We start from the raw sequence: 26,771 nt of genomic DNA on the forward strand, positions 1-26,771 counted from the left end.
CCCCTCACTCCAAACACACACAGCGTTACCAATCATTCACTTTTCTGTAACACGCTTAAAATTCTTATCTACAAACCCCAGCCCCACGTTCCAGCACTTCCCCACTCGGGGCTCTTTTCTTCCTTTGCAAGTGACTCCTTTCAACGCTGCAGCCTCATTAGGGAGAGCCTGAATCCGCTGCAGCTGGAAGCACCTTGCTGATCTGGCCCAAATACTCTCTGAGACTGAACTTGAAAGCTTTCTGTGAGGGGTTTGATGGGACAGGTGAGCACAGCATCTGACACGGCAGGATTGATTCACAGTGCAGGGAGGAACACACGGTTCAATGGCAGCTGACTCCAGCTTTGGGCTGCACAGCCCAAGCAATGTTCCAACCCTGCCATTTCCTGGTTATTTTAAGGCACCACACACCTGGTAATTGACCTGTAACAGTTCTCCCCACCTTGCTCTGACAAGGTGTGAACGATAATGAATTCATGCCCGGCTCCTTTTGCAGTGTTAGCCAGCACACGTGGCTTTTGTCAGAGCTGGGACTGAGCTCTTCCTCTGAACAGAGCAGGATTCCAGCCTGGCTTTCCCCCACAAGGATGGGGCTGCACACAAGCACAGCGGCCCAGGTGCCAGGCCCTGCTCCTGTCACTCATTTCATCACAGCCTCACTGCCCTTCGGGGTTTGGGCGATTTATGGCAACCAGTGACCTGATTTTCCAGCTCCTTTTGCTTCCTGATGCTTATTAAAAGAAAATCACCAGGTGGAAATAGAGGCCCAGGTAAGGGGGTTGAGCCTTTGGACTTCACTTACTGAAGTGCCAGGTAAGAAACAGCCCTACTCGTGCTCCTGAACACAGCCCTGCTAAAAGGCTTCCTAAACCATTCTGCAGATATTAGAAGCTGCCTCTTTGAGAGAGGAAAAATCCCTTGATAGGATTTGTGTGTAATTAGCTGGTTTATTCATTTAACAGGTCTAATTCAGAGATCAGCTAAGTGTGAAAAGTGCAGTGGGCTTCAAATCTACCATGGAGTGCAACCAGCTCAGAGCAAGGCCCGGGGAAAGGACAAATGTGGGACAGAGGAGGCCCTGGCCCGGTGCTGAGCTGGGGCTGGTAAATTTGGTATTTATAGCAAAGCTCTTCTTAAAAGCAGCCTGACAAAGGAGATAAACCTCCCAAGGAAACCCAGTTGCCAGGTGCCCAGGGAAGGTTGTTTCCTCGTTATTCCCACACCAGGAGCGAGCCTGTTCTTTGCGGAAGGCGGACGCGGGCCCCGCAGCAGCGCTGGCTGCGCGTCCCGGCTCACCGTGAGCATCCCCGACGGTCAAGGAGAGAACGGGCTCGGGCCGGCGCGGCTCAACGCCCGGCGCGCCCGCCGGGGGTCAGCGCTGGGCACAGCCCGGCCCCGGGCGTCATTAACAGACTGGGAAATTAACGACGCTCCTGCTCATCTGCCACCGCGGACAACGGGCAGCAAGAACGGCTCAGGCAGCCTCTCGCTCCGCTGTGTCATGATTTGTTTTTTCCTGTCTGGGAATGGACGGAGGTCACAACTCAGCTGCTCCCCGTGACAGTACCCACACAGTAACAGAACCACTCTGGGGACAGAGACATCCCAAAAACTCTGATGAGCCTCAAGGTCCCTTCAAAAGAAACCATTCCATGAGCCCATGATGAAAAGGGGGGAATCCCTGCTCCCCAGACTCCTCCACATACTTCCAAGCCACACACACTGTTGGGTTGTTTGATGCTTTTATTTATCACATGTAAAAACACTACTGTCTCTGTCTGCAGGTACCTCTTGCTGCACTGCAAATCACACGGCTCCAAACGTTGAAGATGAGACAGGCAGAGAAGGGAACTAAAGTGTTTATGCCCAGAATCACAATGTCATGACCCCTGAGGGTGTTAAATACACAGAACACCCCCAGAGACTGTTCTACAGAAGCAGCAGAGCATTACAATGAACAGACCAGAGTTGGTGAAAACACTGGGTGAAGGGATCATCTAGAGGATAAGAGGACCTGCAGACTGGTCTTTTCCTTCAGCTGCCCTTATCTTTCTAGTACAGGTAATTGTGATCTAAGTCAAAGTATCTAGTGCTGAACCAGAACAGAGGGGACTCTTCCACACTTAGTTGACACGAGGGTTCCTGAAGTTCCTCCCAGCAAAGCGAGCCTTGCTGCCGAGCTCCTCCTCAATTCTGATGAAGGACAGAGAGCACTGGGTGTCAGCAGCCAACAGAGAACCCCTGCACTAGCACAGGCTTCACGCTGAACACCTGACCCACCTGCTCCTGGAGGTCCTACACCGAAGGCAGCTCCCACCAAGCCCCTGCACAGTGGGGCAGTGCCACACATCTGACACAACTCAACCCAAACGTCTGAGACGCCTGCCAAGAGAACTGCCTCGTGCACAGAGGACAGTGTCTCAGTGCAGCATCACAGGACGCTTGGTGTGATCTGTTCTGGACCTCACCCACCCAGCTCCTCCTTAGCCTACAGCCACCTGCACCCACAAGCACCTCAGCCATGTGCTGCGCTGCAGGTGTTTCTGAGGGGCAAAGCCCGAGCTGTGCCCCAGAGCAGCAGCAGAATGAATGTCCTTTCCCAGCCCCAGGCTCACCTCAGCAGCTGGTTGTACTTGGCCAGACGCTCGGATCGGCACGGGGCACCGGTTTTGATCTGAGGGAAATCACAAAGTTATGAAGAACTCTTACGTGCCAACACAAAACTTGCTCAGAGTGATGAGCATCATCACAGGCTCTGCTTGGGCATCAGGCTCAGTATCTACACATGCAAACACAACAGCTTTTGGGAGCAACAGAGGTTGTGCATTTGCGGTCAGCTGCAGGACCAGGAAACCCCAGTACAGCCACTGGAGCCAAGACCTTTGACATTGCTGGTTAAAGGTGAGTTTGCAAAAGATAAAGTGTTCCCTTGTCATACTCCATTAACAAATCAGCTCCCTGCAAACAGACACAGCAAATCTGCACCCCTGGAGGCAGTGCAGTGCACCATGGCTTTGGCTTCACGCCCTAATTATCCCATGAAGCAAACAGCCAAACTGCAGCAGCTGCAGATACCAACCTGGCCAGTGCAGAGACCCACTACCAGGTCAGCAATGAAGGTGTCTTCTGTCTCTCCAGAGCGGTGGCTCACCATCACACCCCAGCCATTGGACTGGGCCAGCTTGCAGCTGCAAGAGACCAAGAGAAGAAGCTCACACCATGCCCTGTGTCCAGCAGCCTTTGCTCCAGTGGCACTGCCAAGGAGCAGCACAGGACTCTGCTCTGGACCTCCATCTCCCCCAGTTAAAACCAGCCCCACCCTGGCCCGGCCCAGAGGGCAGAACTTACGCCTGCAGGGACTCTGTCACGGAGCCAATCTGGTTGACCTTGAGGAGGAGGCAGTTGCAGGCCTTCTCCTCCACAGCCTTGGCAATTCTCTTCGGGTTGGTCACAGTCAGATCATCACCAACCACCTGGATGTTGACGCTGCCAGTGAACTTCTTCCAAGCACCCCAGTCATCCTGGTCAAAGGGGTCTTCAATGGACACCACTGTGGAGGGACACAGCAGCTTTAGGACAACGCCAGCACAAAGGTCTGCTTTGGATGAGTGGTACCACAGTGCTACCCACTTCCCAGAACATTCCTGAGACCCCGAGAGGCTGAGTAAAGCAGGAGCTCTCAATCTCTCCTGTAAGAGGGGCTGCACTCCAACTCCCTCCTTCAGCCATCAACCCTGATTCACCACTACTACTGTGTTTCTCACTGATGAGCAACTCACCAGGGTAGTTCTTGACAAAGCCCTTGTACAGGTCAGCCAGCTGGTCAGGAGAGATGTATCTGCTGGGATCATCAGGGGATTTGAAGTCCAGGTCGTACTTGCCATCACGGTAGAACTCTGAGGCAGCCACGTCCATGCCAATGACCACCTTGTCAGTGTAGCCAGCCTTGGCAATGGCAGTCTTCAGCAGCTCCAGAGCTGCAACACAGACAGGTGCTCCTGAGCGCCTGCAGGCATCCCACCCCCAAAGCTCCTCACTGCCCAATGCCTGCAGGCATCCCACCCCCAAGGCTCCCCACTGCCCAACAGCAGCACGCTCACTTGGCAAAGGATCTCCCTTACCCCTTCAGAAAGCCCAAAGGAAAAGGTTCTTAAATTCTCCCACTTCTGAACTGACTGGAACAAGATATTACTTTAATACTGCTTTTAGCTTGTAATACCCTTGAGACACCATTATGGGATTCCTAATCTCTTCAGGCAGGACTACATGTCAGCCCAGAAAGCTTATTACTAGATGATACCACATCCTCTTTCAACTTTATGCATGTGGGCAGGAAGCAGTGCCTGCACTCTAATCCCTTTTAGCTCCAGAGCAGGTGTTGACCATGGAAGTGGTGAGCATCCAAACCCTGACAGCAGGGAGACAGAGCCTGCCTCCAGGAGGAGACCCCTCTTGGCATCTACCTGTTCTCCATGTGCACATTTACCTGCACAAGAGGGACAGAACCACTCAGCAGAAGTCTCTGGATGCTGCCCACTGTGCTACTATTTGGCAGAGTCCCAGTGACCCTGAGTTGCAGGGGAGCAGCAGGGATCAGCCAAGCTCTGTTTGCAGCAGGAAGCTCAGATCAAGTGTTTTCTTTTGTTGTTGGGTTGGTTTTTTGTTTGGGTTCTTTTTGTGTGGGTTTGGTTGTGTTTTGTAAGATGCTAATGTAGCACAAACTGCAAAAGCAGCTGCTGCCAGCAACAAAAATTCCTTGGAATGTAATTGTCATTCAAGGTCATCTTCACTGATGTCTGCAAGGGTACAGACCCAGCAAAGCTGCATGTGACACTGGGGCTCAGAAATGGCACAATTGCTGGTGCTGTCTCAGTATATTCAAGGTCACCAGTCCCCTCCACAACAGCATAACCAACAGCTGTAAAGTAAAACGCAGCTGGGCTGAGCTCCTGTCCTACTGCCTTGTGAGCAGCTCCATTTCGGGAGAGGCAGAGAAAGCTCCTCTGGTACAGTTTTTGTAGGAAGAGATATTTTGCTTCCCACAGGCAAATTGCCTCTCCCACAGGTTCCTGAACAGAACTGTTTGGCCATGGAAGCAGCAACTGCCTCAGCTTCTCAGGCAAGCCTTCGTGCCCTCCCACACACAGCCAGGCAGAGCACAAACTGTTTTCCCTCTTTGTCTGCAGAAAAACAACTCCATAGATCTCTGTTGGCTTCTGGAACACCTGCAGTGCCCAGAAGTTCCCACATCACTTTTCAACTGGAAGGGCACAAGGCTCCCTCAAGCTGCTACAGGAATGAGAGTAATGAGACACTGAAGCAAAAACCATCCTGTCAAACTGCATAAACTGATGTCCAAGGGAATACCTGACCACATCAGTAGAGCATCTTAGGATGTCTGCCAGGGTAAGAAACAGAGTAAAGACAAAGGAAGTTCTACACCTTTGATCCTATTGATCCTGCTTGTCATTATATTGGGCAGGCTATCAGCTCATTCTCCAGCAATCAGTTACATCTCCTCCCACACTTGGCTCATTCTCACCTTCTTTGTTTTCCAGGATGTTGGGGGCAAAGCCACCCTCATCCCCGACGTTGGTGGCATCCTTGCCATACTTCTCCTTGATGACATTCTTGAGGTTGTGGTAGACCTCTGCCCCGACACGCATGGCGTCCTTGAAGCTCTCTGCCCCCACGGGCAGGATCATGAACTCCTGCATGGCCAGCTTGTTGCCAGCGTGGGAGCCCCCGTTGATCACGTTGAAAGCCTTGGAGGAAGCAGGAAAAGCCAGGTTGGAACATGTCAGGGGAACAGCCCTTGCATTCACACTCCTCGTACTCTAGAGCTTGATCCAAGAGCACCAGGCTAAAGTCAAACCAAGGCCTGGCCTGCCCCACCCAGGGACTTACGGGAACTGGGAGAATGACTTCTGGATTTCCAGCAAGGTCAGCGATGTGACGGTACAGGGGAACACCCTTCTCAGCAGCACCAGCTTTGCACACAGCCAGAGACACACCCAGGATGGCATTAGCACCAAATTTGGCTGAAATAGGAAGAAATTGATTAGAGAAGTATCTTTATAAAAAGAGACTCAGCAATACCAGCCCATGGTTTGAGTTATGGCAGTGCACAGCACATGGCCATACACTGGCTATTGGTTCTGGTAAACAGAATTCCATTGACCCATCTTTATCTTTTCACCCCTCAGTGCAACACAAAGCCCACTCACATTTGTTCTCTGTCCCATCCATTTCCAGCATCAGCTTATCAATCTTTTCTTGTTCCACGACGTTCACATTCTGCAGAGGGAAGCAAACAAAATGTTTGACACCAAGCACAGGCTCACAAACCCTCACCTACCCACCACGGCACTGACACCCTGGCAGGCACCAACACTTGCTCAAGGGCAGCTACCAAGAGCTGACCAGACCAATTCCTGTCACTATCTCACAGCAGCAGCCCAGGGCTGACAGCTGAGCTGGATGTGCCATCACTTTACCCACTATCACTTAGGTCTGCACCAGCCTTTGTAGGCCAGGCTTGGTGCCCACAAAGCACAAAGGAATCTCATTCAAGCAGACTTTTCTAGATCTTCTCAGATTCCCTTCAAGCTACCCTGCTTGGATAAAACCTAGCTCCTCCTCATCATTCAGCCACTCTTTGAAGCATAAATCAGCTTGTGTCCCAGCTGCACCACTGCAGCTCCCAGGGGCTGAAGTGTTTCTGCACACTACCACACCAGGCTGCTGGAGAAGGTTTCATTACGTGTTAGATGTGCACTCATTAAGTAAATTAAGTAAAACCATTGCTGTGGTCAGTTTGTTCACATGCACTCCAACACACAGGCTGACACCCCCAGGGGACACCCCACCAGAGGATGGTTTGGACACTGCCTGGCTGTAGGAGATGTTAAGAGAAGACAGATTGCTCCTACCTTGCTAATCAGTGCAGGTGCAATCGTTTTATTGACGTGCTCAACAGCTTTTGAGACACCTGGAAGGAACAAGCAAATCAGACACTGGTCAACACACAGGTTATGCAGGGATTAGTAGGGGAACTCAGGAACATCCAGGAAAACACCTCATGCTACCCCAGCCCAAGCTGAGCTTATGGCCAGGTGTGAACACTGAGAGGCCCCTGGCTGAACTGGGAGGCACATGAAGGAGGCATTGGCTAGGACTTGTCCAGGAATGCCAGGTTAGTCTGCCAGGCCATGCACTGGAGAGCCTCATCCGAGTGCCAGGGCTGCACTGGGAGCACATCCGTTACCTGTGTGCACAGGGCCGTGGCCAGGAACTCGTTAACATATTTAACAGCTCTGGAGACACCTGACAGAAGCGAAACGGACACCCGAGTCAAGGCACAGGTGACAACTCACAGCCAGCCCCACAGGAACGCAGCAGAGGACACAAACAGGCAGCAGGAGGCTGGTACTGAGCAGTGGACTAGAGGCAAAGGGCTCCAAGAGCAGAGGAAGCTGTGCAAGGCTCTGTGTGGGCTCTCCACCCAGGTCTCTGTGACTCTGCCATCACCACTGCCAGCCCAAACCTCAAGGGCCCGAACTACAGCTTTTAGGGAAGGTTTTAGGATGGGCTCTCCTGCCAACTCGGAGAACCCAGGAGTAAGGGGAGGGAAAAGGTTTCCCCAGAAGTTACATATGCAACAGCACAGGCACTTCACTACCTGACACTATTTTGTAACACTGCTACAGCATCACCTTATTTACTGCGCAGTGTTTAAAGACTTCCAAAAACCTAAGCTTCAGAATGATGAATGCTATTTGACTGCATCCTAAACAATATTAATTGCTTTTCCAAATGGTCTGAGTCTGCAGACCTCTATTACAAAAGGCCTAACAGCTATCTGCAACTCTTCCCATTTGATTATTATTTTTCATAACTCGTGTTATTTCCCAGCTGACAAAGCCCTTCAGCTACAGCCTGATAACTACAGTCTAATTAAATGCCATTAAGAATTGTCCATAGGATCAGACTTAACAGGTCTAAGCACACACATTTAGCACAGTGGGGTAAATACATATTTACTCTTTGCAAGAAAAAGTGCCCTGGGTAAAGAGGATAAGAGCCTCAGGTTTTTGGGACATTCAGTCATCCAGGCATTTATTCTCTGTTAAGGTATTAACAGCCATGAATCTCCTAAGACAAGGCTCTCCAAGTTCAATTTAGTTATCCACTTTAATTGTTCTTTCTTAATAGGCAAAAAATATTTTAGCTTCTTTTCACCTGCCTGGCAGGGAAGTTTGAAAATAATTCTCTCTTCCAGCCAGAAGTCAAGACGACTGCTCACACTTCAGAGGCATCACCAATGCTTTTAGAGCAGCAAGTTAAGAAGGAGCCCTGACTGTCCAAGCTCTCAGAAGAATCCCAAGAAGTACTACTGGCATGTTTATTAGGTAATGGCATCTTGTTTGCAGCTATTCCTTCTCACCCATACTTGTTCCCAAGCCAGCCTGGTGACTGCTGGGTCTAGGTTCTTTTTAGAATGCACAACCAGTCTCCAGAAAAGTAAAATATTACACCACTAACACAAACTTAAGTATCCTGGCTACCTGTGATGGCAGACAAAAAGCCAGAGTGGCTGTAGCCATTATGGGGTCTGAAATAGAGGCACCTTCCAGGATTAGCAGTGAAGAGCTGCTCATTCAGTGGACAGAGCTGGCATAAAACCTCAGGTTCAGGATTTAACATGCTGGGAGGATCTAAGGAGTCTGCAGTCTCAGAGCTGACAGATTTAAGGGCTCTGGGAAAATAAGACCTTTTGGAGGCTTTTGGAGCTGGCAGTTTAGATGCCATTACAACACTGGTAAAGCACTCTGCCACGCTTCAACACACAGTGCAAGAGGAGCAGGGTAACAAAGCACACCTGGACACATTGTACCAGAGACATTGTCACCTGGCTGGGGGTGCCCAGCTCCACACACCCACCTGTGCAGGTGCCCTGCCCTGCAGCAGGAGGCAGCTGCCACTGCTGGAGGCAGTCACCCTCCAGGTCATGCCCAGGAAACCACCCCAGCCACCTCTGCCTTGCCTCTGGCCAGCTCACAGCCCACGCCTGCCAGGCGCTGCTGTCACTCCCTGTCTGTCCCCTCTGCCCCTGCTCAGCTGCCAGGCCTTGTGCAGAACACAGACAGTGGGACAGGAGCCCAGCAGAGACAGTGCCCAGCTTTACCTTTGCCCATGTAGCGTGTCTTGTCATTGTCACGGAGCTCCAGAGCCTCATAGATTCCAGTTGAGGCACCGCTGGGAACAGCAGCTCTGAACAGACCTGTTCACAACAGGGAAAAACACCTTGGCACACTCAAAGTCACTAAACATCCCAGCCTGCCACACACTTCCAGCCCTGCAGCTGGGAGAGGGAGTCTCCAAACCACACCTCTGCTCACATACACAGTGATCCCACAATGATGCTCATTTACAGCATCAGCAATTTATCAGCATCTCCCTCACACTGATCAACAGCAAACTGACTCCTCCTCCACTGTGCATTTCAAGAGTTAAGGAAGGCATCCATTCCCCTTCCAAAAAGGATAGCTTCATTCACTGCATCTGCTTTTGAGCTCAGGCAAGGCAAGCTCTTAAATTCTTCTAGGATATGGCACAAAAGGGACAATTAGGAGACCTATTTTGTTCACAGGAGTTCTGAGCTCTTCTGACAACAGCAGAGCCACCCAGACAGCCCATTCCTTCAGCCAAGGATGCTGAAATTGGAGCAAATCTGCACACTGGAGCCTGCTCTGCCTGGGGTTCAAGATGCCAACTTCGGCCTCCAGTCTCTCCCTTATCCCACTAAATCAAAGAGCTTAGTGGGGGCAGTCTCATTAAATGACTGCATTAATCTTTTGAGGCAGAAAGATCAGCTCTTTAGTCAGTGTATTACAGCCATTGTGTTTGCTCATTCCACCAAATCACATTGGTATGAGGTCGCACAATGCTTTTGTCAGATCCTATCAGATGTGGGATGAACAACTAACAAACCAGGAGAAAGTCCTACAGTAATTAAAAATATAAGATGTTACATGTGAAAGCCCAATTAGACAAGTTCTTTAGTCATGCCCGAGTACTTAGGCAGAGGAGAATCCATTACCCAAAGTTGAACTGTGCAGCAGAAGACTCTGTCATTACAGAAAGCCACTGCAGACAAATTAAGAATTAAACTTCAAGTGTACTCATACACAGTGTGGGGAGCACTGACAACCAAGGCCATTAGCAGCTGCTCAAGAACAGAGTTTCCAGGTGCTATCCCAGTTTCTGCTGGGCCAAGGGAAGGAGGGCAGGTTTGGAACAGCTCTCCCACAGTTTAGGCTGTAAAAAGTAGCACCCTCCAAAAAACCCTGCACTGCCCAGGCCAGGAACTTGAGCTCAGCAAGCTCAGCCAACAGAATGAGGCAGAGGCTTTTTCTGCAAGACTCACAGCAAGCTCCAACAAGTTTTATGTGCGGAGGGAGAAGTCAGCACACTTCCACTGCTAGAACAGGACAGGTTGTATACTCTGCCTGCCTCCAGTTCTATCAGCTCTAGGCCAGGGATGAACACCTGCAGCTGAGGACTCACCTTTGTTGGTGTAGAGGTCTACCTCAACAGTGGGGTTGCCACGGGAGTCAAAGATTTCACGGGCATGGATCTTGGTGATAGACATCTTTAGTACCTGAAAAAAGGAGCTTAGAATTAGTCATTGAATGGTTTGGGCTGGAAGGGACCATAAAGCTCAATCCATCACACGCCCTGCCATGAGCAGTGAGATTTCCACCAGACCAGGTTGCTGGATGAGCCTCATCCAGCCTGGGCTGGAGCATTCTCAGGGATGGGGCAGTCGCAGTTTCTCTGGGCAAGCTCTTCCAGTGTCCCATGACTTTTATTATTAAAAAAAAAAAAAAAAATCACTTCCTTGTGTGCAGGGGACAATCTCTTGATGTTTCCAAATAACCTGAACTGCAGTATCAGACCCTAGACAGAGCAGCAGGAGCAGATGACAAATCTAAAGGGACCTCACCTCACCATGTCAGAGCAACAAAGAGCTCCCAAAACAGCAACTCTCTGCTATCAGTTAAGAGTTCTTTTTGATAAGAGACCAGAGTGCAATAGCTCTCAGCAGGCACAGAGTGCTCTTAGTATGCACAGCAGCTGCTCAGAGCCAAACAGAACCAATGACGAAAGAGAAGCAGCCACAGCTCTCATTAAAAACTTGCATTGATAGTTACACCCTGTTGAGCATTTATACAAATAGTTTTTCCTCTTAACTTTTCATCTTAAAAGGAAAAAAAATCCCCCTAGCCTTTTGAATACTTCCTTTTTCCTCTTCTTACATTTATCCACTTCAGAAAACTGCAGTAAGGGAATTCTTATGTAAGCCCAGCTACATTTTAAAAATCAAGTCATACTCATGCCTGTAAGCCATCGGCTGGCACCAAACCCAGCCCATCTGCACAGAAGAAAGCTCAGCCTCAGAAGCACAACTATCTGGAAGCTGTTTTTTTGGCAAGCCAATGTGGGTGGCAACCCTGTTTACAGAAATGGTCATGAATCCTTCCACAGTTACTGCAAAGTTAAAAAAACATGACCTTAGAAATGCTGCTGCTGGTTCAGTCTGTGAGGGGGTAGCTGCACACACTGGTTCCTCCCCCACAGCAAACTCTGCCCTCCCCAGGTCAAAAGCACAGGCAACCTTTGCTTTCCCGTGTCCCTTCCAGCTGTCCTGCCCCTGCATGCTGTCTAAGATTTCAGTCAGACCCCCACACTGACACATGATAGGACTAAAATATGAAACAAGACAGCTTCTTCAAGCTGACCTTCATGCTGCCACTACCTAGCTTCAATCAGTGAACACACAAGCTAGAAATAAATCCCTGCAAGGCTCTGCTTATCAGTCCCACCCACACTTGGCTCTCTGCAGATGCACCGAGCAATGGCTAACAGGAAGAATGCCCACTTATCCAAAAAGGGCTTTCAGAGTTTATCACCTGCTAAACCTTACTTTCATTTTTTAGAACCTAGGCTTTGCCACAGAATTTGAGGCGGCTCATTCTTTGAGAGCACAGCCAGTTTCCAGGACCTCTCAGTGCAGTGCTACAGCTGGTTGTTGACCTTCACGAAGGAGGCACTTCAGGAACACACACTGCAAGAACTTCCACTGGGAATGTCTGCCAGGTCAGACATTACTCCATCCTTGACAAAGGAGCACAAGTCCCTCCCTTCTCTGCAGAAAGAGGCATTTCACAGCACTGCATTTCCCGAGAAATCCTTGATGCTCCTTTTGCAAACTCCCTGTGCTCAAGAAACAGTTCTCCCTTTGAGCTATAAGGTAAAACTGATGCTGTTTAGCTCACCACGATGTATTCTGCCTCAGTCAAAGCAGTCAGCTCATCCAGAACACAAGGGTCAGCCCTTGTGCGCCCAGGTTTAACCACAGAAATGCTGACTGAAGGCAGAGAGGACAGCAGCACTGTCTGCTCAGACCTTTGTCCTCTACCAAACACGCAAACACCCCGGTGGTATTTAACGAGCACGCTGCCTTAAACCTTTCTGTGCAGCATAATCTGCTGACAAGGTCACTGTCTCCCTTCAGGAGAGAAGCCACACACTCACTTTGCCTGGCCTGCCCAGGAGCACCTACTCCAAAGGTAAGCTACAACCCCTGCCAGCCCTGAGGACCTTCTTCACTACCAGCTCAAGTCTAAGAAATCACCACTTATTCCTCATCTGGCCCTGCGCAGGGAATGCAGTACTCTCAACTGGACATCAGTCCGATTGAAAATTATTTCCAAAGACTTTTTTTATGGGCAACCCTACCACCAAAACCTGTCCTTGTGAGCTATCTTGCAGCCACACTTCTCTAAAATCAATACAGGGTTAAGGCTGAGCACTGCAAGCATCTGAATGGAGATTTAAAAAGCAACACTAAAGCTTAGCCATAGAAATAACTGCCCTAGTGAGTGTCTTATTACAGGCCTGCCACATTTATCAGTGGAAGCCTCTCTTGACACTTAAAGGTCCTTATGACCGTAACTCTCATACCACCAGTGCTCTGAAAAAAGCTGAGACCTTTGAGTGCACTCTACCAGATCCCAACGTATTAATTCCCCTGCCAAAGCACTCCCTGAAACTGGACAAATGTGCACATTCCAACCCTGCTCCTCTGCACTCCACGGGGTATTAATCCACCTCTACAACATGAGCCAACGGGTTCTAAAGGATGCCTGGCAGGGAGCAAATCTCAGACGCGTTCAACCACTTTCTCTCTCTGTGTTTAGTAAGATGGAGGCCTGAAACTGCGTTGGCTCAGCCTGTGGGTTTGGATGACAAACTTCAGTACTTCCTGCTGGGCTCAGAGAGCCGTGGCCCTACCCTGTGACTCAGCAGGCAAGTAACGGAGCAGGAGAAAGCCCAGGATCCTCTCTGGCAGCCCTGCACGAGGCAGGATGGTTAACAGGCAGCTCCTGTTAACCACCCACACCCGCACATCCAGCTGCTGCTCCGCACCAACGCTGCCTTGGGATAACCGGCACTTAAATACCCACTAAGAGACCTGAGGCACAGATGGAGTGCAAGCAAGCGTTAAATATTTGAGATGGGAAGCTGAAGGACATCCACTAAAGAGGGGAAGGTCCAAATCACCACACGCAATCCCAGAGCGACTGTTAATGATTAAAAGAAAAGAGGTTAAACTCTGCCTTTGAGGATGCCTTGACCCACCGTACCCCCCTGATTCTGCCCCCGCCTTGACCCCCCGTTTTCACTCCCCACCCCCGCACACGGCCGGGGCTCAGGCCGCCACAGGCCCTCCCTGCCCCGCCGGTGCTGCAGGCACACACAGCGGCCTGCACGCCCCGGATACCACCGAGCCTCGGCCCGGTCCTTTGCCACGGGGACGACCGGGGCTCCGCGGCCGCTACCCGGAGAAGGGAATCGCGGCCTCTGGGCCCGCGGGGCGCTGAGCGAGCCGCCGCACTCACCGCTGTGCCGGCAGCCCCGCTCCGCAGCCGCACCGCTGTCGCCGCCCCGGCTCTGACTGAGACCCAGCCGCTCCGCGCCCGCCCGCCTATAGCCGCCCTCGCGCGCAGGGCCCGCCCCCCGGCCGCGCCCATTGGCCAGCGCCGTCCCCCGCCGCGCCCCGATTGGCTGCGGCCGCCTCGCGCCAGCGGCGGGCTCGCGTGCGTGCGCTACGTGCGGCCGGGCCGCGGCCTCGTGGAAAATCCCCGCGCGAGGGGGCGGGGCCGGCGCGGCGCATGCGGGCTGGGGGGGAGCGGGCCGGACCGGACCGGACCATGTGGAGCGGAGCGCGGGGGGAGCCGTGAGGGACCGAGCCTGGGCATCGGGCGCTCCCAAAACCCTGTCCCGGGCATCAGGCGCTCCCAAAACCCTGCCCCGGGCATCAGCCGCTCCCAAAACCCTGCCCTGGGCATCAGCCGCTCCCAAAACCCTGTCCTGGGCATCAGGCGCTCCCAAAACCCTGTCCTGGGCATCAGCCGCTCCCAAAACCCTGTCCTGGGCATCGGGCGCTCCCAAAACCCTGCCCCGGGCATCAGCCGCTCCCAAAACTCTGTCCCGGGCATCAGGCGCTCCCAAAACCCTGTCCCGGGCATCAGCCGCTCCCAAAACCCTGCCCTGGGCATCGGCCGCTCCCAAAACCCTGCCCTGGGCATCGGCCGCTCCCAAAACCCTGTCCCGGGCATCGGCCGCTCCCAAAACCCTGTCCCGGGCATCAGGCGCTCCCAAAACCCTGTCCTGGGCATCAGGGGCTCCCAAAACCCTGTCCCGGGCATCAGCCGCTCCCAAAACCCTGTCCCGGGCATCAGGCGCTCCCAAAACCCTGTCCTGGGCATCAGGGGCTCCCAAAACCCTGTCCCGGGCATCAGCCGCTCCCAAAACCCTGTCCCGGGCATCAGCCGCTCCCAAAACCCTGTCCTGGGCATCGGGCGCTCCCAAAACCCTGCCCCGGGCATCAGCCGCTCCCAAAACTCTGTCCCGGGCATCAGGCGCTCCCAAAACCCTGTCCCGGGCATCAGCCGCTCCCAAAACCCTGCCCTGGGCATCGGCCGCTCCCAAAACCCTGCCCTGGGCATCGGCCGCTCCCAAAACCCTGTCCCGGGCATCGGCCGCTCCCAAAACCCTGTCCCGGGCATCAGGCGCTCCCAAAACCCTGTCCTGGGCATCAGGGGCTCCCAAAACCCTGTCCCGGGCATCAGCCGCTCCCAAAACCCTGTCCCGGGCATCAGCCGCTCCCAAAACCCTGTCCCGGGCATCGGCCGCTCCCAAAACCCTGTCCCGGGCATCGGCCGCTCCCAAAACCCTGTCCCGGGCATCAGGCGCTCCCAAAACCCTGCCCTGGGCATCGGCCGCTCCCAAAACCCTGTCCCGGGCATCGGCCGCTCCCAAAACCCTGCCCTGGGCAGCCGCATCTCCCACTGCCCCAGCTTGCTCCAAGCCCGTCCATCCTGGCCTTGGACGCTTTCAAAGTTATCCTCCATCCAGAGGGCCACGGACACCCTGTGCCAGAGCCTCACCACCCTCACAGGGAATTTCTTCCTAATCTCCAGTCCAAACGTGCCCTCTGTCAATTTGAAGCCATTCCCCTTGTCCTGCCGCTACTCGCCCTTGTAGGCAGTCCCTCCCCATCTCTCCTCTAAGTTCCCCTCAGGCACTGGAAGGCCATGAGGAGGCCACCCCAGAGCTCCTCTCCAGGCTGAACAATCCCAGTTCCCTCAGCCTTTCCTCACAATTCTGCGCTCTTCGGTACAAGAAAGGCAAGGAGCTACTGGAGAGGGTCCAGTGGAGGCCACAAAGTTGGGGTGTGGAGCATCTCCCTGACGAGGAGAGACAGCGGGGCTGGGCCTGGGTAGTCCCAAGGGGACTGAGGGGGTGTGGGAATAACGAGTACACCTGGAAGGAGGAAGGCTGGAAGGGATGTGTGTGTTCCAGGCAAAGGTTGATTACAAACGCAATAAATACCCACTCTGATTTTGAAGTGAATAACCATCACGCTTCCTGGAGGGGAGAAGGAGCACTAACATGATGGCTGTGGCAGCTCACCCCAGTGTGCCAGCAGGAGCACAAACTTCTCCAAGTGTGGAAAAGTTGGGCTGTGACAGCTCACACCAGTGTGCCAGCAGGAGCACAAACTTCTCCAAGGAAAAGTTGGGCTGTGGCAGCTCACCCCAGTGTGCCAGCAGGAGCACAAACTTCTCCAAGTGTGGAAAAGTTGGGCTGTGACAGCTCACACCAGTGTGCCAGCAGGAGCACAAACTTCTCCAAGTGTGGAAAAGTTGGGCTGTGGCAGCTCATCCCAGTGTGCCAGCAGGAGCACAAACTTCTCCAAGTGTGGAAAAGTTGGGCTGTGGCAGCTCACACCAGTGTGCCAGCAGGAGCACAAACTTCTCCAAGTGTGGAAAAGTTGGGCTGTGGCAGCTCACCCCAGTGTGCCAGCAGGAGCACAAACTTCTCCAAGTGTGGAAAAGTTGGGCTGTGGCAGCTCACCCCAGTGTGCCAGCAGGAGCACAAACTTCTCCAAGTGTGGAAAAGTTGGGCTGTGGCAGCTCACCCCAGTGTGCCAGCAGGAGCACAAACTTCTCCAAGTGTGGAAAAGTTGGGCTGTGGCAGCTCACCCCAGTGTGCCAGCAGGAGCACAAACTTCTCCAAGGAAAAGTTGGGCTGTGGCAGCTCACCCCAGTGTGCCAGCAGGAGCACAAACTTTTCTGTTCTGGGATAGTGGAAGGTGTCCCTGCCCGTGTCAGGGCTGGGGTGGGTTGAGCATTAAGGTGCCAGCAAGCCAAAGCATTCTGTGTTCTACCTGTGAGGATGTGGCAGTGCCCAGTTCACCCTGACTGCACCAACAAAGCCGTTTTATTGCTCACACATCAGTGAAGTTCGTGGTGCTCCAGCCCTGCCTCGCCCTGCCAGCCTGTGCCTGATGTACCCTCTGGGCACATTTTTCTTTCCTTCCTGAGAACATCCCCTCGAGACAAGCTTAAAGTCTAATAAAGAGCAAAGGAAGTCTGCAGGACTGACCTTCCCGAGGCATTGCAGTGCCCTCAGACCCGCTGTGACCCCGGGCTGGGACGGCAGCCTCCCCAGAGGGAGAAGCCCTGTGCCAGCCAGGCTGGTCTGTGACAGTGCCCTGTGTCCCCCGTGCCCACTGTGTGTGGGCTTTGTGCCTCCCCCGCACATCCGTGTGGCTGCACAGCCATGAGTCAGGTCGGAATGCTGCTGGGTTGTACCCAGCTGAGATAAGGCACCACTGGGCAGGGAAAGCCCTTGGAATTAAACTGCCACAGGTAGATACTTCTTTGAAGAGCCAGCCCCCCCAAAACTGCACATTGTACCCCTTATAGCTGCGTCCTTGGCAGCATGGGCTTATCCTGCAGCCTCACCCTGCCTGGTGTGAGGGCACCAGAGGGGAACATTCCCTGTAAAAACACATTCCAGATGCTGGAAATCCTAAAGCTGCATTTTTATGCTGGTTAACTGCTGGATTGGAGATGCTTCACTATCTTTCCACTTCGTAAAAGTGCTTTTATTGCCATGCAGGAAAATCACACAGAGGTGTCAAGTCTTATAATGAGCTAAAGAAAATGGAGCACAAGAAAGCCTGAGGCGGAGGGAAATTAAATATTGTAGTAGCCAGCAAAGGCTGATGCTGAAGTACAGCAGGGTGCTCACTGGGAACAAAGCGTTTTCTGAAAGGTCATAATTAGCCTGGTGGGAGGCAGAAGTGGGGTTTAAAGCAAACCCCCTGCCCGGAGCACTGAGCTCTTGCCCTATTCCCATTCAACCAAACCAAAGCTGTGAGGGAGAAGTGGCTGTGGGAGACCAGCCTAAACCCGTCCTTGTGAGAAAGAGCTCAGAACTTTGTCAGGAGGAGTTTAGGACTTGTCCCCTGCCTCGCCCTCCTTCCCTTGTGGGCACAGAGGCAGCACAAAGCAGATTTCCTGGTCAGGAGCCTGCATTCCCCATCCCGGCAGGACCCCTGGCCAGTGACTGGGTGCCAGGAGCCACGCTGGCCCCGTGTCCCCGAGGAGGCACAGCCGGGGACACTGGGGCTGCAGGCAGCAGTGCTCAGGCATCCATGAGCACAAGCCTGGCACTGTTCAGGTGCTGGTATAATTTTTTTCCTGGATCAGCAGATTTAAACTTGCACTGTGCCATACATGTTAAAATTAAACTCAGAGCTGATATTAAAAGTGCTGCTGCTCAGCCGTGTATCCTGCCTGATTTTTCTTTTTGTCTTGCTTTAAAGACCCCAAGGCTATGAGATTTCTAGGAAGCAGGAGTTTCTTCAGGAATCCAAGCTTGTTACCAGCTTATCAAATACTCAGTACACTGTTTAAATATTTCACGGTTTGGAAGGGGCCTGTATGGCTCATGGGGTGGACACTGGGGACAGAGTTTGGTGACACATAAAGCCAGTGCTCCCGTTCAACAGCCCACGCAGGAACACTCACACAGCAGAGGAACTGCTGATGGAGCAGGGGGGAAAAACCACCGGCACAGACCTGGCTCACAGGCATCCACCAGCCAGAAATGGAGAACGACTCTCAGCAGCAAAATCCCTCCACTGCAAGGCCTCACATTCCTTGTGCTCTACAGGTAAAATTGCAAGTGTGATAAATGTAAATTTTTTGGTGGCTTGCAACATGCTGACGAGCACAGAAGCCAGCCAGGCCAGCCTTTCCCTGCCCTGTTTAGAGCAGTTGGGCAGGAGCCCTCTGAGCTCTGCAGAGTGTGAAATCACTGGTTCAGGCAGCTGAGGGTGCCAAGGCAGAGCAGAACCACCACAGATCAGGACTTGTTTGCGATGCATTCAAGTGCTAAATAACCATTAGCAGCAGCAGGACACATTCCAGGGCGTGAGCCTTCAGAGCACCTTGAAAGCACTTCCTGCATGCTCAGGGACTTCTCTTTCCCCCCAGTGCCTCCCAGAACACCTGAAGATATGCCTGGGTGGCTGCGTTGGCACCTCCCTCACCTGCTCCATCCGACACTTCAGCAAGTGCCAGCCTGTTTGTGTTCTGAGCAGGTTCCTTTGGGAGGGCAGCTCTGCACTCAGGGAGCCAGGCTTTGCACCTCACTTCAGTCCAGGTGGGACCTCCAGAGGGAAGCTACAGATGTGAGCACTCTGTGTCGCTCGGATTTCTGCTCTTCATCCACCCTGCAGATTCTGGTGGCTTTAAGGAACATTCACTGGAAAGGAAACGGTAGAGTCTGACTAATATTCTTTCTGGGTATCTGTTAAATTGTGGAATGACTGTTCGAGATATGTTCTTCCAGGCATTCAGAACCTCCTCTGACTTTACATCCTTCTCCCCCACTTCTCATCCCATTTTCTGCCATGCCTTTGTCTCACAGCTTCACCCTGCAGTGAGGCAGCTTTAGGCACATGAATAGTGAAATGGCTGGAGGTGACAGACCTCATGGCTTTCTTAATGCTCTTAACTTCCAGCACTTCCAGCTTTCTTAATGCTCTTAACTTCCAGTCTTCATTATCCTGTCTTCTCCAGGGCTTTAGTGGAGGGCTGGTTAGTCCATGCTGGTTAGTGTGGGTCTGTGTGCAGCTGTGTAGTGTGGCTCCATCATCAGCCTCCCTGAGCACACGAGGGCTGTGTGAGACCCTCGGGTACCAGGCAGGATATTCTGTACTACTGGAAATGCTAACCTACGTTTACAACTACCACGTCCATTTTCAGGGCACGGGGGGAATGGTCATTTGGAAGGGAACCAATGCATGAATCAGGGTGCTGATACCAAAGAGTACATTTCCCAGGAGCTGATGATCTGATATGGTGATTTCTAGGGAGACTGAAAGCTTCTGAACCAGCTGGATATTAATTGCCAGGAGCTGTGGATCCAAAGGCCATAGCTGCTTGTTGCAACCATGCTGAAAGCATGCAGTAATCCTCTTTATGGAGGCCAGAGTGCAAGTCCTGCACTGCCTCTCACAGAGTGTCTGAGGCTCCTTGCTGAGCAGGGCCTTCCCCCTCTCTTTGAAATGTATTCCACTATAAAGGGGAAAGCAAGCTAGGAATTGATTTGCCATTAAGAAATTGTATTTGGTGTTTAGGATTGGGGTTTTTTTAATGATAACCTGAAAAAAAAAAAAAAAGTAGTCCAATAACAACTCATTTGTTTCCTTAATGGGTGCAAAATAGTTATGTAAAACACAAGAGTTATCAAGCAGGATCCTCTTGCCACAGAACAGGTACAACACAGACAGTAGTATTTAAATTTCCTTCATGTTGTCTTCCTGCCTTAAAAATCAACCTCATTCTCATGGGAAACACTTTCAGCTCCCATCATCACTTTTAGCTCCTCAGAGTGCAGTGGTGATGAGCTGCTGGGGAGAGGAGGGACTGTGGGCACTTTGCTCCTTCTGAAAGTCCCTGCAATGACCTTGCCTGCAGAAAAAAACCACTGCAGAGCTGAGCAAGCAAACACTGGGCACTGATGCCCTCGGGAAAGCAGGGACTGGTCCCTTGGTCACTGAAACTGGGTGCATCTGTCCCCAGTTTGGATCTCTGAATGCATCTCGTTGAGGTCTGCTTTTACCATCAAAAGGAGCAGGCATGTCTGCATTGGCACCAGACATACCCATATAAAACGCAGCATCTCTTCAAGGCTGGTTTGCTGCGTGGGCTGGAAAGGAAGTTCAAGGTGGCATCTCCTTGTAGTCACATTTTTTCCATTCCACCACTGCATTTCTTAATCCAAATCCACATCTGTGCTGCCTTCCCTACCTTCCACATCTATCAGCAATGTCTTCTGATGTTTTCAGAAATTCTCTGCTGAAGCTTTTTTCTCAGGCCTGGCCTCTGACAAAGGATCTCTTCCAAAGCAGCTCTGGTCCTGCTGGGATCTCTCAGCTTTCCCCATCTTTTCCTTGGACTTTTTTGCTCTTGGGAAAACAAGCACAACTCATCCCTCAGGTGTGGCCTCTTCATCAAGCGCTGAATGAGCTGCACCTTTCTGATCCCTTATCTCTCAGGTCCTTGCCTTGGGGCTGAAGGTCCTGCACTCTGGTCCTGCCGCAGGTTCTCCACGTGCCTGGAGAGCTGACTGCCATGCCTTTGGAGAGTGCTGTCCCCTCCTATGTGTACTTTTGGGATCGCTGCATTGCTCTGCCCTGTGAGCTGGGCAGGGTTAATGAATTCGTGCTTATACAGCTTTTTGAAGATGAAAAGTGCCGTGGAAGGGCTCTGTTATTGTTACCACGTATGAAGAGGTCTGTACCAGACCCAACTGTATTGTGTTTGGCCACTGGATGTCACAGCTGCTCAACACACAATGCAGAAAGGAAAAGTGCTTACCCAGCAATGAGCAGCAGCACTTTCCAGAGCCTTTTCTTGTTCTGTGCACTGTGTTTGTTTGTTAAGGGCCTTGGGGTCTTCTCCTTTGTTTGTGCACTGCTAATGTCCATTTTCAGAGAGATGGAGCAGAAGTTGTGCTTCCCCTGCCTGCCATAACACTGGGAGATGAGGAGCAAACTGAACGTTTTTAGGGGAGCAGTGCAGAGAGGTATAAAGCACTAATTGCACCATGAACAGGTATTGGCACATGCTGCCAGGCTGCCTTGTACAGAGTTATTCCTTCTCTGTCCCACCCAGTGCACAGCTCAGAGCCCTGGGATGATGGAAACCTTTCTCCAAGGTTTCTTTCTCTCTCTCGCACACAGCTCCTTTGATCCCCACACTCAGACCACATTCCAGTGCTCCTCACACACAATGCAGTGGCAAGTTTGGCCTCCCCCTTCCAAATCCTGCCTTCATGCTTTGCTTTCTTCCAAAGTCTCAAGCAGAGATCCAGAACATGAAATCCCCTTTCAGCAAAGTCTGTAGAGCAGCTCTAAAGAGACATTACAAGGGCTGTAATGACATTTCCTGGAAATGAAAATGAAGAGGGATTATTTGACCATGTTCTCTCCTTTTTATAGCATCACGTTGTCCTTTTCTCCACCTTGGGGAAATGGCAGTGAAAGGCTGCTCCTGCCCATGGTGCAGCGAGGTGATAACCACCCCAGAAGTGATGTGAGCATTAAAAAGGGAAAACTATTTTAAGATAATCCAAGGGTTACAGCTATAACTAAGAGTAATTGGCTGAAACTGAGCAAAAGAAAATTTAGGTTGACAATGAAGTGCAGGTAGCTAATGCTGAGATCTGTTAGACCGTGAAATGGAATTCGCAGAGGAAACCTCTCTGCTTTTAAATGGGCAAATCCTGCCTTTAGGAGCACTGGTGTAGATCTCTGGTGTCTGTCTCTGACTGCCTCAAAGCCCATTTCTTCCACAAAGCTTGAGCACAATCATAAAGGTGTCTGAATTTATATCAGAAGAAGGTAAGAAGGTGTCCCTGCCCATGGCAGACGGTTGGACTAGATATATTCTTTAAGGTCCCTTCCAAACCAAACCATTCTGATTCCATGATTAAATTTTGTCAAATACATCAAAATATTGTGTAAGATGAAGGAGGTCTAAAGGGATTGTGTGAACTGGAGAAATGAATTCCAGTGCTTTTCTGCCTCTGTGATCTCTGTATGTACTTGAAAACCAGGGGCAAAAAGGGAAGAAGAAAAAAAAGATCCCGGGCAAAATATCAAAGAAAAGAGGTCCAGTTTTGGAAATAAGATGTAGAAACATTACAGGAATTGTTGAATAAAAGAATCTCGTGTTTCAATCCGCACAGCTATTGTCAGCTTTCCTCATGGGTCTGGGCCTGCCAGCACTGGCTGATCTTTGCCTTTCATAAAACTTGTGTAGGCTCTGGATGCCTTCACTCATCCAGCACAACCTCAGCAGAGAGAGCTCTGTTTGAAGAGGTTTTCGACTCACTCAGAAAAACCTGAATGGCCTGATTGAAGGCACTCTGTCCATCTCACTTCAAACAGCCTGTTCCTGGTCAAATGTTTGCTGGGCTGGCAGTGATGCAGCTCTTCCTGCAAGCCCTGATGGAATTCCTGCTGATTCAGAGGCAGAGGAGTTAACCCTTTCAAGTTCTGGGTCAAAGGAGCACTGAGGTTTGAGCCAGCTACTTCAATGCCACATCAAGGTTTTAATGTGGCCATCAGAATGTCAGACTTGAGCTGAGCTTTAGGCCAGCGAGGACAGAGAGAATAGCCTGGGAGAAGCAGGATTTAAAAGATGGCAAAGAATCAGGGGAAACTGTAGAGATAAAAGTGAAGTGCATGGAAGCCAACGATGTGGGATAAAAGGCTTATTTCCTACTGCAGTTGAGGCAGGAGGGGGAGGGCTGAGGTCTGTGTGAAAGTTCCCTGCCTCTGGAAAGAAATCATGCCAAGAATATTCATGGCTGACACACACAACATCAGATTTTCTCACTGGATGAATCTCAGTGCAGAGATGAGTCCTGTTCCAGTCTCCACCTGTGAACCCCCAGCTCACCTCAGGCACGGTGCTGCTGTGCTGCCTGGAGTTCCCAGGCACTATGTCCATTCTTCTCTCCAGGAATTATGTCCAGGTAGCAAAAGAGCTGACCCAGACAAGCCTCAGGCCAGCCAGGTTTAATACCACACACACTAAAAAAGCTCCAAGAATCAGTAACCACTGGTTGACGCAGGCAATACTTCATACAGGAGGACTTCCATAACATTCAGCTCCTAGTTAGAAGCTCAATATCCAAATACATTTAAAAAACTTAATTAAAATTATTGTTCTGTCCTAACCCCAAAACAAATTCATGCTTTGTGCCCTTAGTAATCCTTTCCATGGATTGCTGTGTCTTCATAGAATCACAGAATGGTTTGGCTTATAAGGGACCTTAAGAATTTGAGCTAACACAGACGTGGCTTTTGGGTGTGCTGAGCACCCACAGCCCCTGCTGATGTCAAGTGAAATGTCACAGATGTTGCAGAAGCTCCATTAAAAATGAATTTGCTGTCATCTCCAGTTTCCTGGCACCGTACACTCCCAAATGGGCTTTGTTTCAAGTGCTTTGTGCAGACTGGGCTGGCTGATCAATAAAGCACAGGCAAGCTTGTGTGGCATCCATTTCCCTCCCCAGCAGGTGACAGGAGAGGTGCTCCAGCACAGAGGTGACCCCCTGTGCCTGACTCTTCTTCACACCCTCCTGTGCTGCTGTGTGGAATCCTGAAGTGCAAAGAGGTAGAAACCCCCAAAATTTCACCCTCAGCTAATTTCAAAGCCTATTTACACAACTGGATACACAAGGATTAAGAAGTGCATTGCAGGACAGGTTTGCTTAGTTTGGTCCTTACACAGTTCAGTGCAACTGTCAGAATAAATGACTTCTTCAGAGGAGAGAGGGAAAAAACACATTTGGTTAATCAGCTCAGTATTACAGCAGTTCCCAAAGATTAAATATGCACTGCACAAACCAGCAACCCAGGAAAGGCCTTTTTATGTTAACAATTCACTTGCAAAGAATAAGATTTTGAGTAAAATACCTGCTTCTGTTCTTCAGCACAGAAACCTGAGCTCCCATGGCACCCGTAGCTCACTTGTGCCTCTTACTGTTGAATTGCTGTTATTATTCATAGAATCACAGAATGAGCAAACCGCCTGTGCTGCAGCATCCTGGGGCCTGTCCTGCCCAAACTGTCACCCAAACTGGCCCAAACTGCCCCAAACTGCCACCCAAACTGCCCCAAACTGCCACCCAAACTGGCCCAAACTGTCACCCAAACTGTCACCCAAACTGGCCCAAACTGCCCCAAACTGGCCCAAACTGTCACCCAAACTGTCACCCAAACTGGCCCAAACTGCCACCCAAACTGGCCCAAACTGCCACCCAAACTGCCCCAAACTGTCACCCAAACTGCCCCAAACTGCCCCAGACTGCCTCAAACTGCCAGACCGGGTCTTGCCTTCTGTGCAGCACAGCCTGACCCTCACCCCCAGACTCAGCTCAGCTGCTGCCACCTCGCTGAGTGGCTGAAAATCACCTTGCTCCTGAAAATAATTGCCAATTTTACCACAAGTGGCAGGGACGCTGGGAACAGAAGTGCTGAGATTTCACTGATCTGAATTTTATTGCTTTGTGTTTAATATTGCTGCCTGTCACCTAAAACCAACAGTCCAGCTGTGCTGCTTTTGTTGGAATCTCAAATTCTTTTCCATAGAAGGTAAAAATTCCATTCCTGGGGAGATTTCTGCTCCCCTTTTGTTTTGAAACCACGGGTCCAGGGCTGGGGGCCAGGGCTGGGAAGAAAGGGCTGCCAGCAGTGTGTTCCTTTGGGAGGAGCAGGATTTTCAAAGGGAATGGCATTTGCCTGGTGACAGGAAACAAAAAGGCAGGGAGAGAATCCAGGGTCTGTTCCCTGTTCTGCCAAATTACTTTTACTGGACCATAGACAAGTGTTTGCTTGGGACACGTTTTTTAGGAAATCAAGTGTCTGAAGAGACAGAGAAGTCCACAAGAGCATTTAGACACCTGTCACCTGCTAGTTTTTATTTGAATTCCTGCATGTTTTTTGAAAAGCCATCAGGGTTTCAGTCTCTTGTATGGTGCCTGCACCTTTCAAGTCTAAGTAGTTTTTGAGAGCTCTGAATTTTTCAAAGGTTTCAAATCTCTCCCATTCAAAACTAGATTTTCAGTGATGAGGGAAGGTGTTGAAAGCAAAATGCTTTGAATGCTAAGGCTCAGGGGTGTGGAGTGCTTTTAAACCCCGTCTCCGATTTTCAGAGGAGCTGAGTGTCTACCGTTTTGATTCCTAGTAGGATTCAAAGCTCTGCACTTCTGAAATCCAGACCTCTGAATGCCTTCTGCCTTGGTCCTTGCTCTGGGTGAAGGACGCAGCTCTGAGGTCTGGGCTGGGTATTTCTGCTTACGAAGCTCTGTTTTCCCACACTTGCGGCCAGAAGCTTTTCAACCCATTCATGAGCAATGAATGGACAGGAAAAGTGGGCAGAGCTGTGCGGGGGGCAGACAGCGACCCGAGGCCATCAGCTCTGGCCATCGGGGGGACCTGTCCCCTCTGCGGGGACAGCTTAGCCAAAAGGGCCAGCAGCGCTGACTGGCCAAACCGCTGATCCGCAGGGCATTGTTCGCTGCTGCTGCTCGGGCTGGGTGAGGAGGAGGGCAGGAAGGCTGCTGGAAAGGCCAGGCCTGCAGAAAACCAGCATTTGGGCTTTCTGAGGGGTTTTTCACCAGTCTGTCCCTCGGCTGTGCTGCAGGTACAACACAGACATGCTGATGGCAGCGCTCCTGCTCCGCCTGCTCCTGGTGCCCCTCAGCCACTGCCACCAGGTGCCCTGGACATACACAGGTAAAAACGGGGCTGCCTTGGGGCTGCTGCTGCGGGACAGGCTCCCTTCCCTTCTGTGCCCAGGAGCAGCCTGGCTGTCCCTCGGTGAGAGATCACAGAGCAGCTGATTTATTCCACTTCATTGATGCCTCCTGTCTTGAAAGTGATTCTCCTCAATGTCACCTCTTTTTACTCCTTTGTGCGGGTAGGACACATTGTCAGGGTTGGCAGCACAACGAGGTTCAAACAATGGGGGAATCTTTAGAATGTGTTAGAAGAAAAGCTGCCCTTTAGATGATCCTGCAAGGAAAAGCTTTAAATACTGCCTGCTTCTTATTTTATTGTCATATCCCAGGCAGTACAGAGCACTAAGAAGTACTTATTTAGTTATTTATAAATTTTTTTGGTGAAATTTTATCTAAATTTCATTTGTGTCAGGGGGTTGTTTGCAGAGCTCACTGAAGTGTTAATCCTTTTATGATCTTCAGTGGGCTAAGTTAAAACAAAGGATATTGTTGAAGAGTTGCAATATTGCAATTGCTCTCTCCCT

The 26,771-nt window shown here is 51.2% G+C and overlaps 1 protein-coding gene and 1 long non-coding RNA gene across 6 annotated transcripts in view; both read right to left on the reverse strand.

Moving 5' to 3' along the window:
• Positions 1-1,725: 1,725 nt before the first annotated feature.
• The window catches only part of ENO1 (enolase 1), a 129,698-nt gene continuing 104,652 nt past the window's right edge, over positions 1,726-26,771 (reverse strand). For 4 of the 5 annotated variants that reach the window (XM_068171499.1, XM_068171502.1, XM_068171500.1 and 1 more), the window contains exons 2-12: positions 10,570-10,664; positions 9,188-9,283; positions 6,933-6,991; positions 6,228-6,297; positions 5,908-6,041; positions 5,543-5,765; positions 3,780-3,977; positions 3,349-3,550; positions 3,080-3,188; positions 2,616-2,674; positions 1,726-2,193 (exon numbers count right to left, since the gene is read on the reverse strand). In XM_068171499.1, coding sequence (XP_068027600.1) covers positions 2,124-2,193; positions 2,616-2,674; positions 3,080-3,188; positions 3,349-3,550; positions 3,780-3,977; positions 5,543-5,765; positions 5,908-6,041; positions 6,228-6,297; positions 6,933-6,991; positions 9,188-9,283; positions 10,570-10,654 — 1,305 coding nt within the window. In that variant the 5' untranslated portion in view covers positions 10,655-10,664 and the 3' untranslated portion in view covers positions 1,726-2,123. Of the gene's footprint in view, positions 2,194-2,615; positions 2,675-3,079; positions 3,189-3,348; positions 3,551-3,779; positions 3,978-5,542; positions 5,766-5,907; positions 6,042-6,227; positions 6,298-6,932; positions 6,992-9,187; positions 9,284-10,569; positions 10,665-13,967; positions 14,057-26,771 lie in introns of those variants that run through there. The other variant, XM_068171498.1, reaches the window with a different exon arrangement.
• On the reverse strand, positions 9,678-10,476 carry LOC137461719 (uncharacterized). The gene is made up of 2 exons (XR_010993466.1): positions 10,396-10,476; positions 9,678-10,337 (listed from the first exon to the last, which is right to left on the reverse strand). It is a non-coding gene; the product is annotated as an uncharacterized lncRNA (long non-coding RNA).

Source organism: Anomalospiza imberbis, chromosome 23 (assembly GCF_031753505.1).
Source record: "Anomalospiza imberbis isolate Cuckoo-Finch-1a 21T00152 chromosome 23, ASM3175350v1, whole genome shotgun sequence".
Classification (NCBI taxonomy): Eukaryota; Metazoa; Chordata; class Aves; order Passeriformes; family Viduidae; genus Anomalospiza; species Anomalospiza imberbis.